A 15,591-nucleotide genomic window follows, 5' to 3' on the forward strand; every position below is an offset into this window, starting at 1 on the left:
GGCGTATTTTTTATCTTTTGACGATAGAATTTCTGACTAATGTAGATCTTCATAAGGTAGTGAATATTCATGTCACTGTTTCCAAAAGTAAAGACCAATATAACATTTGGACTGTTGTATAAATTAGAATTGGAACCGTTTTGGGTGTGAACCTGTGGTACTTTTCTGTTAGTAGTGCAATTCTGAATAATTGAATGAATAAATTTAATAAGAGAAATTCACTTTCATAAGAAATCTATGTCACTGTTTCACAAAATTTAACGTTTTTCAAGTTAAAAACTATATGAAATGTCTGAGCTATTTGAAGATTTTGTAATGGATAACACAATATTTTAAAAGGGCGAATTTGATGCTTTTCAGATGAATTGATATTGCAATAATTAATTTTCTACACAAATGAAATTGAATAACAGTTAATTAAAAAGTGTTTTCTGAATGGAGACTAAAATTGCAAAGTGATTCTATTCAACTTGGACCTGGACCTAGACCTAGAGTAATAGCAAAATTAATCTCTGCCAAAGAATTCCTTTATTAAAAAATGATTGATTTATTTGATTCATCAAAGCTAATTTTTGATATCATGATATTATGTTCAAATTCCATGAACATTTACCCATGAATGCATTTATAAAGTAATAGCAAAAATATTTTCTGCCAAAGAATTCTGTTATTATCAAATAAATGATTTATTTAATTCATCAAAGCTAATTTTTGATATCATGAGATTATGTTCAAATCATGAACATTTTTCCATGAATACATCTCTCATCCAAGTTTACAATAAATTGCACGAAATATTTATTATTTATTGATTATTTTTTATAACTAGCTTAAAATAAGTCATCCATTGTTCCAAACTTCTATTTCAATCACCAGAGTTTAATAGATTTGGATTCAATGAATTTTCAACTTTCAAAATAATTGTTTTATGTGATCAATACATTCACAGAATAAATCTCGATAATTGGATTATATTCATGCTAAATAAATTGCTTCAGATTGAATGCTGGCTACGATTCCAGCTTATAATAATTAACAAATAGACAGTATCGTCTGTAAAGATCAATGAATTATATAAAGTTAAACTGAAAAATCATCCAAAGAAATGAAGTTTTGAATTATATGATAATATAATATTGTGTTGTATTCTAACGAATCGGAGAAACTTCGATCATATTACAGTCCACTCTTGGAACGGCACAAATTTAAGCCAGATATAAACAGATTCTGTTTATTTAGTCCATGGTAATGAATATACAACGATATCCTCGATATCAGAGCTCATCAACACTGACCAGGACAAGAGGGAACTTCAAATGTATGATCATAGCCCTCGGTTTGAATTTGATGATAACATAGATTATATAGATAAAAAATGAAAAAATATCTTTATTTAGCAAAATTGGGACTTCCAAATCCTATCTACCACTCAACTTTATAAGAATAGAAGATGAAAATAGATGATGAAGATGGATGATGAAAATCTAACCTCAGACTGGGCCAGTCGACAGGTGCCAGCTGATAACATTGCAGAGGATCGACTAGCAGCGGCCGAAGAGGAAAAGCCGACTGAAAAGATGTCTGTCCCTACCTCCACACATTTTCACCTCCTACTTCTTCCTCTACCTCTATCTCTTCCTCTACCTCTATCTCTTCCTCTACCGCCACCTCTAGCTCCTACCAGCCACCAGGCTCTGCTTAGCACTAGTCACTAGTAGTCAATAGGCTTGAAAGTCATCGTGAATCGACTTGCTATTCATTACAGCAGAGCACATCAATGCACACTCGTCGATAACTGACACTCACACTAATACATATCCGACCTCGTTAGCAGACAATAATGCTATTTTTCGTCAATGTAGTTGCCCATGAAGATGAGCTCGATAACAATTTACAAAAGAATTGAGTGAATTGCATTCAAATTTGCATGATATAATTGAGAAACTGATAAGAGAATAGTTATAGAAAGTTTGCCTGCATTGTCGCTAATATTGAATATTAAGGAAGTATTAACGAGAGTAATGATAATATTTAAATTCAATTTTAAGGAACCAAAAACTGAATGAAATCTACTGGACATTTCTTCATTTTACATCTACTTTTCTATCCTTGATTGAGAGATGTCATACAATTCATGAGATGGTCAGTCATTAGTTTCAAGTTTTCAAAAAGTATTTATTGTTCCCTGAACAAATGTGTCACATAATTATCATTTTCCGGATTCAAATGAGCAGACTTGATTACATGCTTCACTAAGGACAATTATTTATCTCGTCAACTCTTGAAATAACAAAAAAATGAATGAACAGCTCTTGCACTAAATTCAGTCAGCTTTTTCTTACTAGCGGGCCAACCATATTTCACTAAGGAATCCATTGCATATAGATTAAGGTTGTAAGAGGGAGAATTGGATTAAGTATATTTTTTCTTGCTTCAAGCAAAACTTCAAACCCTTGAATTTGAAATATTACCGAAATTTCTGGTGAAAAAATAACTCAAAATCACTGATGTTCACAGAACATGTTTCCAAAGTTTCATTCCGATCGGTCAGGTAGCTTTTGAATCCAGTGCAAAGACAAATTAATTTCCAGTTGGAATGAATTGAAACATATTTCCTCTAGTAAACAGTTTTCGAGAAATGAGGTAAAAACAAAAACATATTATATATCATCATCGTTTTCCCTTGATCACAATGCTGACGTACTAAGGAGAGCTATGTTAACTTTTAGAAAGAATACCTCCAGACAATATTTAACAAATAACAAAACTTTAAATTTAAAGACAATATTATGGTAGCTTATCAAAATCAACATTGCTGATTCAAGCTTCAACTGTGAGAACTAATTTTGATACAAGTACTTTGGATTGTACTTTTATCAAACATTCCATAATTCATAGTTATTTTCATGAATCTATAATAGAACTATTGATGAGTTGTTCAAGCAAGCACAAGCAGACAACTAGCATTCATTTCACAATGAATTTGTAGAAAATAATGAAATACAACATAGACTTCAAGCTGTACTTCTCAACGACAACAATAATGACAATAAATCATAATGAACCATGCAAAATGATGAGACAATAGAATAAAATATAGTTTGCAACACACAAACTATCTACAATACAAAATCAAATAATAATGCAATGAGAAATGAATGGTTTACAAAATAGAACCCAAATCGATTGAAATAGAGAAGAGTAGACTGGAATGATACTTTTAGCACATGAATTTATCAATTTGAAATGAGTGCTTTAATTGTACTCAGCGCATGAATGCAAATGAATGATTAAGGGAAAAAATGTTGAGAGCTTTGTATTAGTTATAAAATGGAGGAAAATTTGCAAATATAATAATAAATAAAGCATTCATGACGGGACACAGTTATAGTTTTTCCATCTTCCAAGATAAGTCATTCATGTCTCGTCATTCATAATGAGATACAGTTATAGTTTTTTTATCTTCTGAGATGAAAAGCTATTTCATACTTCAATGTAAGAGCAAATAATTATTAAGGAGAAGTTGATAGAAATGGGGACTTGGAACAAAGCTTTCAAGTTCAGACACTGATATTGTCTGCTGAACTTTTCTCATCAATTTAACAACAATTCAGGAAATATGAAGATGAATTTATAATAATAAATTACTATTGATTTAAATATTTACTATTTGAAAATGTTAGGTTTCAAGAAATGTGATTGATTTGACAATAAAAAAATTACGAAAACAATGAGTAGCAATATATCATAAAATATTCGTAAGGATTAGTTATTAGTCTTTTGACATAGGGTTGTTACTGAAATTCGAACACGAAAACTGTGGATATGAAACAGAGACAAAAACTACTCTATAATTAATTTCAATCAAACTATTTAAAGATGAATTTTCTGATTTGAAAGAGAAAATCAAACTATTTGAAGATGAATTTTCTGATTTGAAAGAGAAAATCAAACTATTTAAAGATGAATTTTCTTATTTGAAAGAGAAAATCAAACTATTTAAAGATGGATTTTCTGATTTGAAAGAGAAAATCAAACTATTTAAAGATGAATTTTCTTATTTGAAAGAGAAAATCAAACTATTTGAAGATGAATTTTCTGATTTGAAAGAGAAAATCAAACTATCTGAAGATGAATTTTCTGATTTGAAAGAGAAAATCAAACTATCTGAAGATGAATTTTCTGATTTGAAAGAGAAAAACAATCTTAGATAACCCCACTCTATCCTCCATCAACGTTGAAACAGAAATAAAACACTAACACATGCAACTATAATGTCACACTTCCGACCCAAAGGTGTGAAATGAACACTCACTGTGCTGTATTCAAAGAATGACTGTCAAATAATAACGAAAATAATACTGTACAAGATGACAAATACACATAAAATCGACAAGAGCGGGTGGCTACACTGAACTAAATCAGAGACAGAGCATTCACGAAAGTAATGGTTACACAAAGAGGACGAAGAAAAGGGTTGAAAGAAAGAGACATCGATAGCAAGAGAGAGAGAGAGACGGTCGTACCGAACGCACTGAGGATGCAGTCGACGAAGAGGTCTGTCGAATCGAGAGAGTGGCTGAGGTTTTCAGACGACTAGGTCCTCCGCCACTCACTCCCTCCTCATCATCCTCCTCCTCCTCATAATCGCCTTCCTCCTCCTGGAGGAGGTCCTGTTCTTCTTCATACTCCTCCTCCTCCACCTCAGGATACAAGTCGTATCGCTGCAGATAGGCGTCGTCTTCAGAAGACTCCTGTGGCGTTTTCCAAGAGATCAAAGTATGGGTCACAAGTAACAAAACATCTTTGAAAAATTCTCTAATGCATGTCTACATGCTTCTTCAATGGTTATCCCTAGCCTAACAGCGGTGGGCAATACCTACTGAAAAATCTTGGGATTGGAAAATTTCTAATTGGAAAATTCAGTTCAGTGCAGTAACATGAACCCAAAAGTGCGTAAAGATGTATGCTCCTTGAACACGCGCATTTCAATTTTCATCAGCTGATGCTATGCTTATTATATCTGTATCTGTTTATGTACAAATATAGATAATAAATAGAATAGCATCAGATAATGAAAATTGGAATGGGTGTGCTCGTACACTACCTCCGTAAACAAAGCCATAGTGCATTCTGGTGACGTCAGCACAGGTAGGGCTCCTACACCAATAAGAATTTGTTGATTTCATCTGATCTATATCAGCTAGTGTTTTTATTGGTGTAGGAGCCCTACCTGTGCTGACGTCACACGAATGCACTATGGCTTTGTTTACTGAGGTAGTGACTCTTAGCACATGAGTCTGTACTCACACCTCAAGATATTTTTCTTCTAATGTATTTTTGTGATATCCTGACTCCTATAGTGCATCTAAAGGGCGCAATGATTCATTTGATCCAAGTATTATTAATTACAGATACAGATTTCAGAGCCCCATCATGACATGCATTGTTATCTTGTCGGGAGTCAGATCTGTAATGCGTGATAATATTGACTATGAAATCATTCCTGCTTCATTTACAGGAGTGAAAGTCCTAACCACGGGCCATACAATAGACATATGTTTTTCATAGCATGCTGTGCTATGGAAGAGTAAAAATTACAGTGTGTAAGGAGCTTAATCCTCTATATTTTACGAGTACATTCATGAAACCAGGTTCCAGATCTGTAAAATGATAATTGCTAAATTGCCTTTGGCGAGGGTGAACTTGAGAAACCTTATTGAATTTAGTTATTTCATGGTTAATGAGATGCCGAAAGATGTGAAATGTGACTATGAAAGAAGAAGCAATATACTGAAAATAGGTTATTCAAGTGATTTATACTACCTTATACAATATAAATAATGAATAATCACTATGATTAATGAAAGTGATTCATTACCACCAACACCAATTTATTCAAACTTGCACATAAATATTAGTAGTTTATGTAATTCAATGCACTGGATAAAGAGGTAAAGAAAAGAAGTAAGAATTCACAGAGATGATAAGGTGTAATATTATTCCATCACCTTTTCAAAACTCTAGTACAGCATATGATCAAACACTACAAAATACACAGAATCTCTCAGAGGAAGAATTAGAAAGGGGAAAGGGGAAATTTCTTATATATATTACAGTGTGATAAGATTTATGGTTGGATAACATCGTTTTTAATCTGATGAATTTGAAATGGTGACAGAATGCAATTTGTTGATGTTGGAAGATTTCATAAGCCATCTGAATACTGTATTATTGCAAAAATCAAAGAAGATTTTCCACAAGATGCAATAATGCACAGTGCAATTTGCATAGTGAACAATAATAATTGTTTTTGAATGTAATGTACGTGGGAAGCATTCTAAGAGTGAATTTGGATTTGATAATTTTATGCAACCCGTTCTATAATATAAAACACAAAAATTATTTAGTGAATATAATGAGTATGTTTAGTTTTTCAACATATCTTTCAAACTAGTGATTTCCTAACACATTCTTGTAGGGAAAAATATTAGTCTTATCATGTAATTAAGACTCCTCGAGGAATAATTCAATAGTTTGTTGTAATCTACCAAGTATTTATTTATTCTATGATACACAAAACATAATTCATTAAAATGAATGGAGAAGGACCAAAAGGCACAGCCCAAAACTGTTCCTTCCCCGAATTTAGTATGTTTAGTTTTTCAACATATCTTCCAAACAAGTGATTTCCTAACACATTCTTGTAGGGAAAAATATTAGTCTTCATGTAATTAAGACTCCTCGAGGAATAATTCAATAGTTTATTGTAATCTACCAAGTATTTATTTATTCTATGATACACAAAACATAATTCATTAAAATGAATGGAGAAGGACCAAAAGGCACAGCCCAAAACTGTTCCTTCCCCGAATTTTTATTCATATATACTAGTCCAAAAAATAGGCTATGTATCATTTACTTTTGAATTTGAGTCCAAATGTATTCTCTCCTGAACAATTACATTTTACAAAATTATATTCAACATAGTTAAATCATTATTCATAAGATAAACCTTCAATGCGGAATTTTCGCTCAAGATGAATAGAAAAGTAAGTTTTTGGTTTGAAGTACTTTTATCCAAAAGTTTCATAGTATATTTTTGCAAATAGCTCTTAATAAATGTAAAGGAATACAAGAAGTAATATAGCAATATTGAATACATCATTACTACCTAATGATTAGAAAAGTAAGTTTTTGGTTTGAAGTACTTCTATCCAAAAGTTTTATAGTATATTTTTGCTACACAGTACAATTGCGCACTATTAGTGCAATTGGATAATTGCATTTGCACACTAGGCTAATAGTGCAATTGGATAAAGCGGTTAAAGTTGATCAACTTCTACCGGAACAGTCGTGGGTGGCTTCGACAACATAGTACTCTTTGTACACTAATATTTTTACCAGTCCAGTTTTTACCTATTTTACCTACTACAAAATGTTATGAGCCTTCTCTTTTGCATCTTTCAATAGAAATCTGTAAATTCACCATCAAACAAGGATCTGGAAAATACTTCAGTCTTCAGTTAAAAATTAAAATTCTTTCACAATCGATACTTGATTAATTTTATCAAAGGTTCCGATGACAAATTTCACTTGAAGAATTTGGAAAACTCAAACAACAGTGATGTTTTTTTAATACATTTCATGTATTGCAATGTGAGACAAAATTAGAAAATAAAAGAAGTTTTGGGCAATCGCTTTCTCTTTTCTTATCCGACTATTGTATTGTTGGCTCTATCCAATAAATAAATACAAATATCAAAAGAAATTTAGCAAGTCTATATGCTTGCACAATAAGAGATTTCCAAAGGTTTCACATATGAGGAGAGAAGATTTTCCATGTTTTCTTGATTCAAAAGATGTTTGCACTCATAACCTTATTGGATTTGGTTTTCAAGACAAAAAATCGATGTGAGTATTAGATTCTTACAATTTTAATGGCAGAAACGTACCGATGCAAAACATGAATTGGAATTGAAAATTAGAGGAGTTGTGCTTTGTCTATATAACTCATTATGGGATAGAAAACATTCACAAAGAACTATTTACAATTTCAGTCAGGCTTAATTGATAAACTTTGCAACAAGACTAATGTTTTTGGTTCATATAAGTCAATTGAAGATGAGTGCAACTCATAGCTGTTAAGAAAAAGTATATCTTTTTCGTGTAATAATTAAAGTTCAAGTCACCACTCAAGAGATCACTAAAAGCCTCATATGTGGCAAAAAATAGAATGTACTTCTATTAGTAATAATATTAATAATAATATGTTTTCATGTATTTGGTTTCTGTATATTTTCTTGTATTATTTATATTATGTTACTCAGATATTGTATATTATTTTTTCTTTATCTGTTATTCTCTGTTATTTTTATGTAATATTTGCGTTGTACCGGTGAAAGTTAAATAAATAAATCTATTGTGAAACTTCATCATCACATACTAAGTTATAGAATGATAGTGTTTAAATAAATACGATTTCAACTCAATTAAACAGGATAGAATAGTGATGTTATTCACCTCTTTTCCTTTGGTTTCAGTCGACTCATACCACTCGACGCTAACCGTGCCTGCTTGTGCGTTCACACCCGAGATAATGGCAGCGTGCACTCGTCCTGAAATATACAAAAAAGTTGATTAGACTTTGAGTTGGTTAGACCAATTGAACAGAAGATCTTTCATTCAAGTGCTCTATGAGCGTATCATTAAAAACAATTGACTAACACATCATCAATATCTATGTTCTATGTTCAATGCTCTATGTTCGTATCATTAACAATATTATGACTAACTAATAACTAACATATGTTATATGTTATTTGCTTGGTTATTTGTTTATATGTTATAAGTTATTTGTTATATTGTTATTTGTTATAACGAACAAATAACAATATTATGACTAACAAATCATCAATATTTATCATGTACATATAAAATAAAAATGAATTTCATTAACGAAACGAAACAATACAATCTCAATATTAATATTGATCTAGAAAATGGAAGACTTGAAAGTACTGTCAAAATGTTTGGATATCTACATATCGAAGACATTTGCAATCGTTCACTTTTATGGTAATGAGATTGAATGAACAGAAAGATTTCCATAGAAATGTATGAATAGAGGTCTGTATCACAGCATAGACATAGAACTCTAAAATTTTCCCGCATCGTGAGAATAACAATAATTTAGAGAGTGAGAGAGCCGTACAATTCAACACAGCCTACTAGCAAAATATTGTTTCAACTGATAAATCTCACTACTCGTTTATTATCATGATAAGATGTTTCATCAATTCAATCAATGTTTGTGAAGGGCTACAGATAATAATTATTGATGAATTGATTTAAATGCTCTTGTAGAAGTGACATAATCTATTACTTTTTTCCAGAATTTCACCCAAATTTAGGAGGTTTAGGCTAGCCTATAATTCATAAGCAAAACTCAATTCAATTTCACAACTTCTTATTTGCGAATTTTGTGTTTTATTACAAAAAACGAAGCATTCAATTAATGTTGAATGAATGATAAGACTGCCATTTCGTCTCCAACAGGAAGTAATCTTCACATTTTACCGCATTTACTTTCTATAGATATTATCGTTTACTGTGATGAGATTCCATCAGATTATAATATTTTGGTAACTTGCAATTACATCACAACTTAATAGCAGCATACTAGTTACATTGGTACGCAAAGACACATTATATATTTAACTTAGTCATTTGAAATAGGTATAAAAGAATCAGAAAAATCTTCTGGAGAAATTATACTTTTCCACTACCTACATTTTCCTAAGGCACAGAAGCTGCAGTATCATCTCAAAGATGAATAGTAGATAGCATACAAATTGAATTATTTCTGATAATAGAATACTGTAAAAGCGGATATTGTAACTGTGTGGAGTATTATTAATAGTTTGAAATTATTCAATTCAAATATGTGAGTTGATAAAGGTATCAAGTTAAAACCTGTTGAAAGAATATAGAAATCTAATCGTGAATGAGAAAAATATGTAAGTTTACCAAGGTTGTAGAAGTAATAGCTAATAAAAATTGCAAGGAAGTAATATGAATATTACATTTTAATTAATAAAAACAATATAAAAATCAACTTGAAAAATTTCAACTTGAAAATGACCTTAGTTAGGGTCGAAACTAGTTGTTGAACTATTTTAAAGTTTTTTTTTAAATAAAGGATACTACAAGATTTGTATATTGTTTTTATTAATTTGTTCAAAAGTAGCGCATGTGAGTGGTGTTTTTACATTTCTATTTTGTATGCAAATGAGGAATCTGGAATCAAATAATTTTTGTATAATTTAAAAAATAATAAGAACCTTTTGATGAATTGTTGTCACTGCTCGACATTGTACTGTTGATTTTTAAATCGACTTGAGATTCGTTTAACACTTCAACACTATTTGTAAGTTTTGGTTGTTCATTTTTTACTTTTTTGTGATCGTCGTTCTTCCAGCACCGTTTAAACCATGGAGCCATGTTGTAATACTCATTCACTACAAATTATCATAAAAAACTAAATCACTTTTGCTAATATTATTTATTTAATCATTTTTTTTTCAAATTATAAGTGCTGTGGCATAATCATTTTGAAATTGTTTCCTATCAACATTAGACGAACACACGCGATACTTCATTGAATATCGTTAGTGTACTAATACACTATCAATCATTGATAAAGTTGTATAAATTAGAATTGGAACCGTTTTGGGCTTATAAGCCTGTGGTACTTTTCTGTTAGTAGTGTAATTCTGAATGATTGAATAAATAAATAAATCATTGAACCCCATTCCTATTACATCATACTATTCCTACTACATAATATACCTAAAGCCTGGTTTTCATTAGTGGAGTTAGTGGTAGAGTTCCCTGGGCAAGTACTAACTATCTTGTGAACTCTCCCAATGATAATGTTCATGGTAGAGTAGAGTCATGGTAGAGTACTAACTATCTGGTGAACTCTCCCAATGAAAACTTTCATGGTAGAGCACTAGTTTTTAGTAGAGTAGAGTGGTATAGCACCGTGGAATAGTACTCTACCACTTCCACTTCTCACTCTACTCTACCACTAATATGGTAATGAAAACAGTCTCGAGCTAGTAGAGTAGAGTCGTGCTGTAGGCTATCAAGTTTAAGAAGTATTGTTATTTATTAGAAAATATTAATTTAATAAAATTTATCAAAAAGTGTTAATTTATTAAAGTGTTGATAAGTGTTTAAGTGTTAATTTATTAAAAAGTATTGACATTTTAAGGTTACTTCTGTTCACTAGACAACACACTTTACCTACTATTCTCAATTGTAGTGAAAACAGTTACTCGACCAAGTAAGTAGAGTAGAGTTAGTATGCCAGTTACTCGACCACTAACTCTACTAGTAAAAACCAGGCTTAAAGCATAGCAGCAATGCCGCTTACTTTCTATAGAATTTTTATTAAGCCGGCATAGTGATAACTTTATCCAAAACATAACTGACAAAAGATTTGTGATTTTTCTATGGTGACTTATTGCTTTGGCTATGGTGTAATTATGGTAAACTTCAAGGAAAGTAGGATAAATACATTATTTATGAAAAGTGTAGTCTGAAAAAGACTCATGGACCATTAATTGGAAATTTATAATAATATTTACAAATTTTTTATACAGTAACTGATAAAGTATTTTTCGAATGAATTAAAATTTTTTGAATGAAACTGCAGGACCAAGTTGAAAATAAAGTAGAATGATAGTACAACTCAAGGGACTGCACAAAATATATTCTACATATTTCCAGGTCTGTACTAAATCGGGGTCTACTATAACGAGGCTCCACTAAAAGCTGCGTTTACAACAAAGTTATTAACAAAATGTTTATTTATCCGTCCTTAATTCTATTAGATTGAACATAACTTATCATACACATGATGAACATATGTGTTTGTCAAGTTCCGTTCAATCTAATAGAATCTATAAGGACGGAAAAATAGAAATTTTGTTAATAACTTTGGTGTAAACGCAGCTTAAATATAAACATTTTGATGGACTGCAGGAAAAATTTAATATAACTGAGTGTACTATAGTTCCAGTTCCACTGTAGATCAAATAAAATGGAACATATCACAAATAAAGTCTAAAACCTAGTAAACAAAAGTTGAAACTTGGAGACTAAATAATTCACCATGAAGTTTGATTATTTTGGAAATAAAATAACCAGGTTAACTGAAAGATAAACAAGAATAACTGAAAATGCAACGTTTAACCTCCAAAATTTCAAATTCAGATTTCTGTTTTACAATTTCTCACAAGAAAAATAAATGATAGATGCAAGAATAGCCAAGAATGTATAGTAAAAAAAATTAAAAAACTTTTAAAATAACACTTAAAAACTCTAAAACTCTTGAAATAATAATATATGAAAACTATTCAACAGTCAGATCAATATCACACAAACACTTGTATAAACTCGATTTGTTTATCCGAGGAAGTATGACTGACGACTAAAGACAGCTGATGAAGCGGCTCTCTCAACTAATGGTGGGAGGGGAGGAAGAGGAAGATAGAGGTCAAAGCAAAACTAAAAGAATGGGGAAACAAAGCTTGACCGTACGAAATAACACTAAACAATGCTTCACTGAGCAATTACCGGCTCAACTGCTATATAGTGTGACACAGCAGGATAGGAGACTACTTCATTGCATGGAGGCGTAGCTCAAGAATAGAAGAAGCGCATTTACTGCAAATTACCAACGGAAAAAGTGCACAGAGAACGGGAATATCTCCGACTTTTTGTGGATTGGAAGAGGCTGGTCATTTTCTAACTAACCTACAAAGTCGACCATCTTTCTCTATTTCTGATATGGCATATTTATCTATGTAATTGATTTCTATTTAAATAAGAAAATATGCATTGATGAAAAGTCTAAAAGTAATTATATTATATTGACATGGCATATTTCTCCTTGAAATCGATTTATATTTCAATAAGAAAATATCTATTGATGAAAAATCTATTTCTGATATGGCATATTTCTCTATGTGATTGATTTCTATTTAAATAAGAAAATATGCATTGATGAAAAATCTAAAAGTAATATTATATTCATATGGCATATTTCTCCTTGAAATCGATTTATATTTCAATAATAAAATATCTATTGATGAAAAATCTATTTCTGATATGGCATATTTCTCTATGTAATTGATTTCTATTTTAATAATAAAATATGCATTGATGAAAAATCTAAAAGTAATATTATATTGAAATATACATCATGATAACACAATAGTGTCATGAAACTTATTAACAATTCTAAAATTGCCATGAAACTCATTAACCATTCTAAAATTGCCGTCCAGTTAGACGAGTGGACTAAAGCGTTGCACACTTCAGTCTGCTAGTGCTACCTGGTCGCGGGTTCGAATCCCATCGAATAGGTATGGACGTTTGATCATCTCATAATTTACTCTCGCTCTATCATTACCCACGCACAAGCAAAAAGCTCATGTGGGCATCATCCGTAATAAAAAAAATTGAATTTGAATCCATCAATGCAATATAATAAAGTGAAATTTAGACACTATATTTTGGAATTTTGAAAATTTTAATCTTTTAATGGGTATTATATTATTTCGGTATGTGTAATGATAATAAAAACTGCCACACGGAATTAGTTGAGGAATTATATTAGAGAACGACAATTGAGGATATGAAATAGTAAGAAGTAATGCAAGCATTGGAAAAGACTGGGTGAGTTTCCGAGAAAACTAAAATTTTATAAATTTGATACAAAAATCTTCAAGCTGCAAAAATTATTCATGATAATATAATGAAGGAAATAATTGACTTATAAATGTACGGGATAGGAAATTCACTAACGACGCATCATCACACGTCTCAACTACTGAACTTATCAACTTGAAATTTTGCATATGGATTCTAAATTTACCGAGGATAATTATAGGCCTATTTAAAATTCTTCAAGATTTCAGTAGGTCAAGTTTTTAATTAGACCCTTGCGGAGCACGGGTTACCTGTTAGTCATCAATAAACCTTCTTATTGAATGATTAATAATTTTTCGGTACAAACGAATATCAAAGTGCAATTTGAAATGGATTATACTATTGAGGACACTGTTGTAAATATTATTGGTGGATAAATCGACTAATTATTGAGATACAACTACAATGCTGTAATTTGGAACATCATACTCAATAGATCAAGTTAACTGATTGGGTCGTTCACATTTTCACACACAATTTTTCTCAAACCCCTACGTTTTGAGAACGTTACTGAAAAGCTACGTCCAACAGACCCCTCACATCACTAATTTCCAACAAAAAAAAACCAAACGCCAACACTTTTTTCGATCACGGAAGCTGGGAATCCACAGAAGATGCCACAAATGAAGATTTAACAGCGCAAAACACCAGACACAAATTGTTACGAACGGTTCCGGGGAGATGAACAGAACTGAAGAAATATGATCAGAAAAACGAATGCGGGAGAAGAAGTGGAAGAGGGTAGAGGGGAATAATGTAATTTAAATGAAGTATCAGGTGGAAATGGGAAGGGGGAAGTGTCCTTAAACATATAAGGGTCATTCTCACAGAAGAGGGCAGAAGCTATGTCCAAGTCGTTTTTGGTGGCCCTGTTATCAATTCAAAGTTTGGGAAATTCTTAAAGTGTTCAATTCCTCTTTATCTAATGAGATTCTATTTTGTTTACGTGATCAATCAAGTTTTTCAAATAAAAAATCAATTAAATTCGTCAATTTGTCATGGCCCTGTCCTGTCCAGACCCAAGTTTCCCAACTTCAAGCTTCTCTCAAGTTCTTTCCAATGACACAAAAAACTCAGTACTTCTTGAATAGGCCAAAAATATTCTCAAGATTCCTAAATGACAGCTATCATAATTTTAGAATGGAAAGATTGCGGTATAGAATTGAAATTAGGAATGTCCAGTGATTTGCAGTCACGGCCCTGTCCTGTCAAGTTATTTGAATTTTCGCGGTCCACTGTGGTTTCTACCGGTTTCACTTCCTGCCATTATGTTGGCACGCTTTGCAATTATTAAGAACGCCAACTAACCTCACATTTCAGTTATTGTTTAGTCTTTGACACGTGTGGAAGTCTGCTGGAGCATCGTTTGTCAGACAACTCTCATCCAGGACCTGTCCTGATTCTCAGAGTGAGTATTCAAACCAGATTTTTTTACTGCTCAGTACCTTGTACACTGTTAGGAGCTGTTTTGATTACAATAATAATTTTTGGAAAAAGTGTAATAATGTGGGCAGGAATGTATAAAAACAAATGTTTTGTCACGGCCCTGTCTGTCAAGGCCCTGTCCACATCTGAGAATTTGTGGACAGGGCTCTGATGAGGAGGACAGGGCTGTGACAGTTCCAGCACTCTACACCACAAAATTGTTCATTCTTCCTCTTTTATTCTATAACTTTGCTTTAATTATGTTATTTATTCAGTAATTTAATAATTACTGTAATTTAAATTATTCAGTAATTTAATTGAACAGGCTTGAGTCCAATAACTGTCACTTTTCAAATTTAAAATACAATCCAAATCTTGACTATG

The 15,591-nt window shown here is 31.6% G+C and overlaps 1 protein-coding gene across 1 annotated transcript in view; it reads right to left on the reverse strand.

The window, feature by feature from the left end:
• Nucleotides 1–10,518, reverse strand: part of LOC111046296 (kinesin-like protein KIF2A) — a 71,045-nt gene extending 60,527 nt beyond the window's left edge. Inside the window, exons 1-4 of the mRNA XM_039420240.1 lie at nt 10,344–10,518; nt 8,447–8,618; nt 7,956–7,998; nt 4,527–4,829 (exon numbers count right to left, since the gene is read on the reverse strand). Of these exons, the coding sequence (XP_039276174.1) occupies nt 4,527–4,829; nt 7,956–7,998; nt 8,447–8,618; nt 10,344–10,503 (678 nt within the window). The 5' untranslated portion in view covers nt 10,504–10,518. The remainder of the gene's footprint in view (nt 1–4,526; nt 4,830–7,955; nt 7,999–8,446; nt 8,619–10,343) is intronic.
• Nucleotides 10,519–15,591: the final 5,073 nt, after the last annotated feature.

Source organism: Nilaparvata lugens, chromosome 2 (genome assembly GCF_014356525.2).
Source record: "Nilaparvata lugens isolate BPH chromosome 2, ASM1435652v1, whole genome shotgun sequence".
Lineage (NCBI taxonomy): Eukaryota > Metazoa > Arthropoda > Insecta > Hemiptera > Delphacidae > Nilaparvata > Nilaparvata lugens.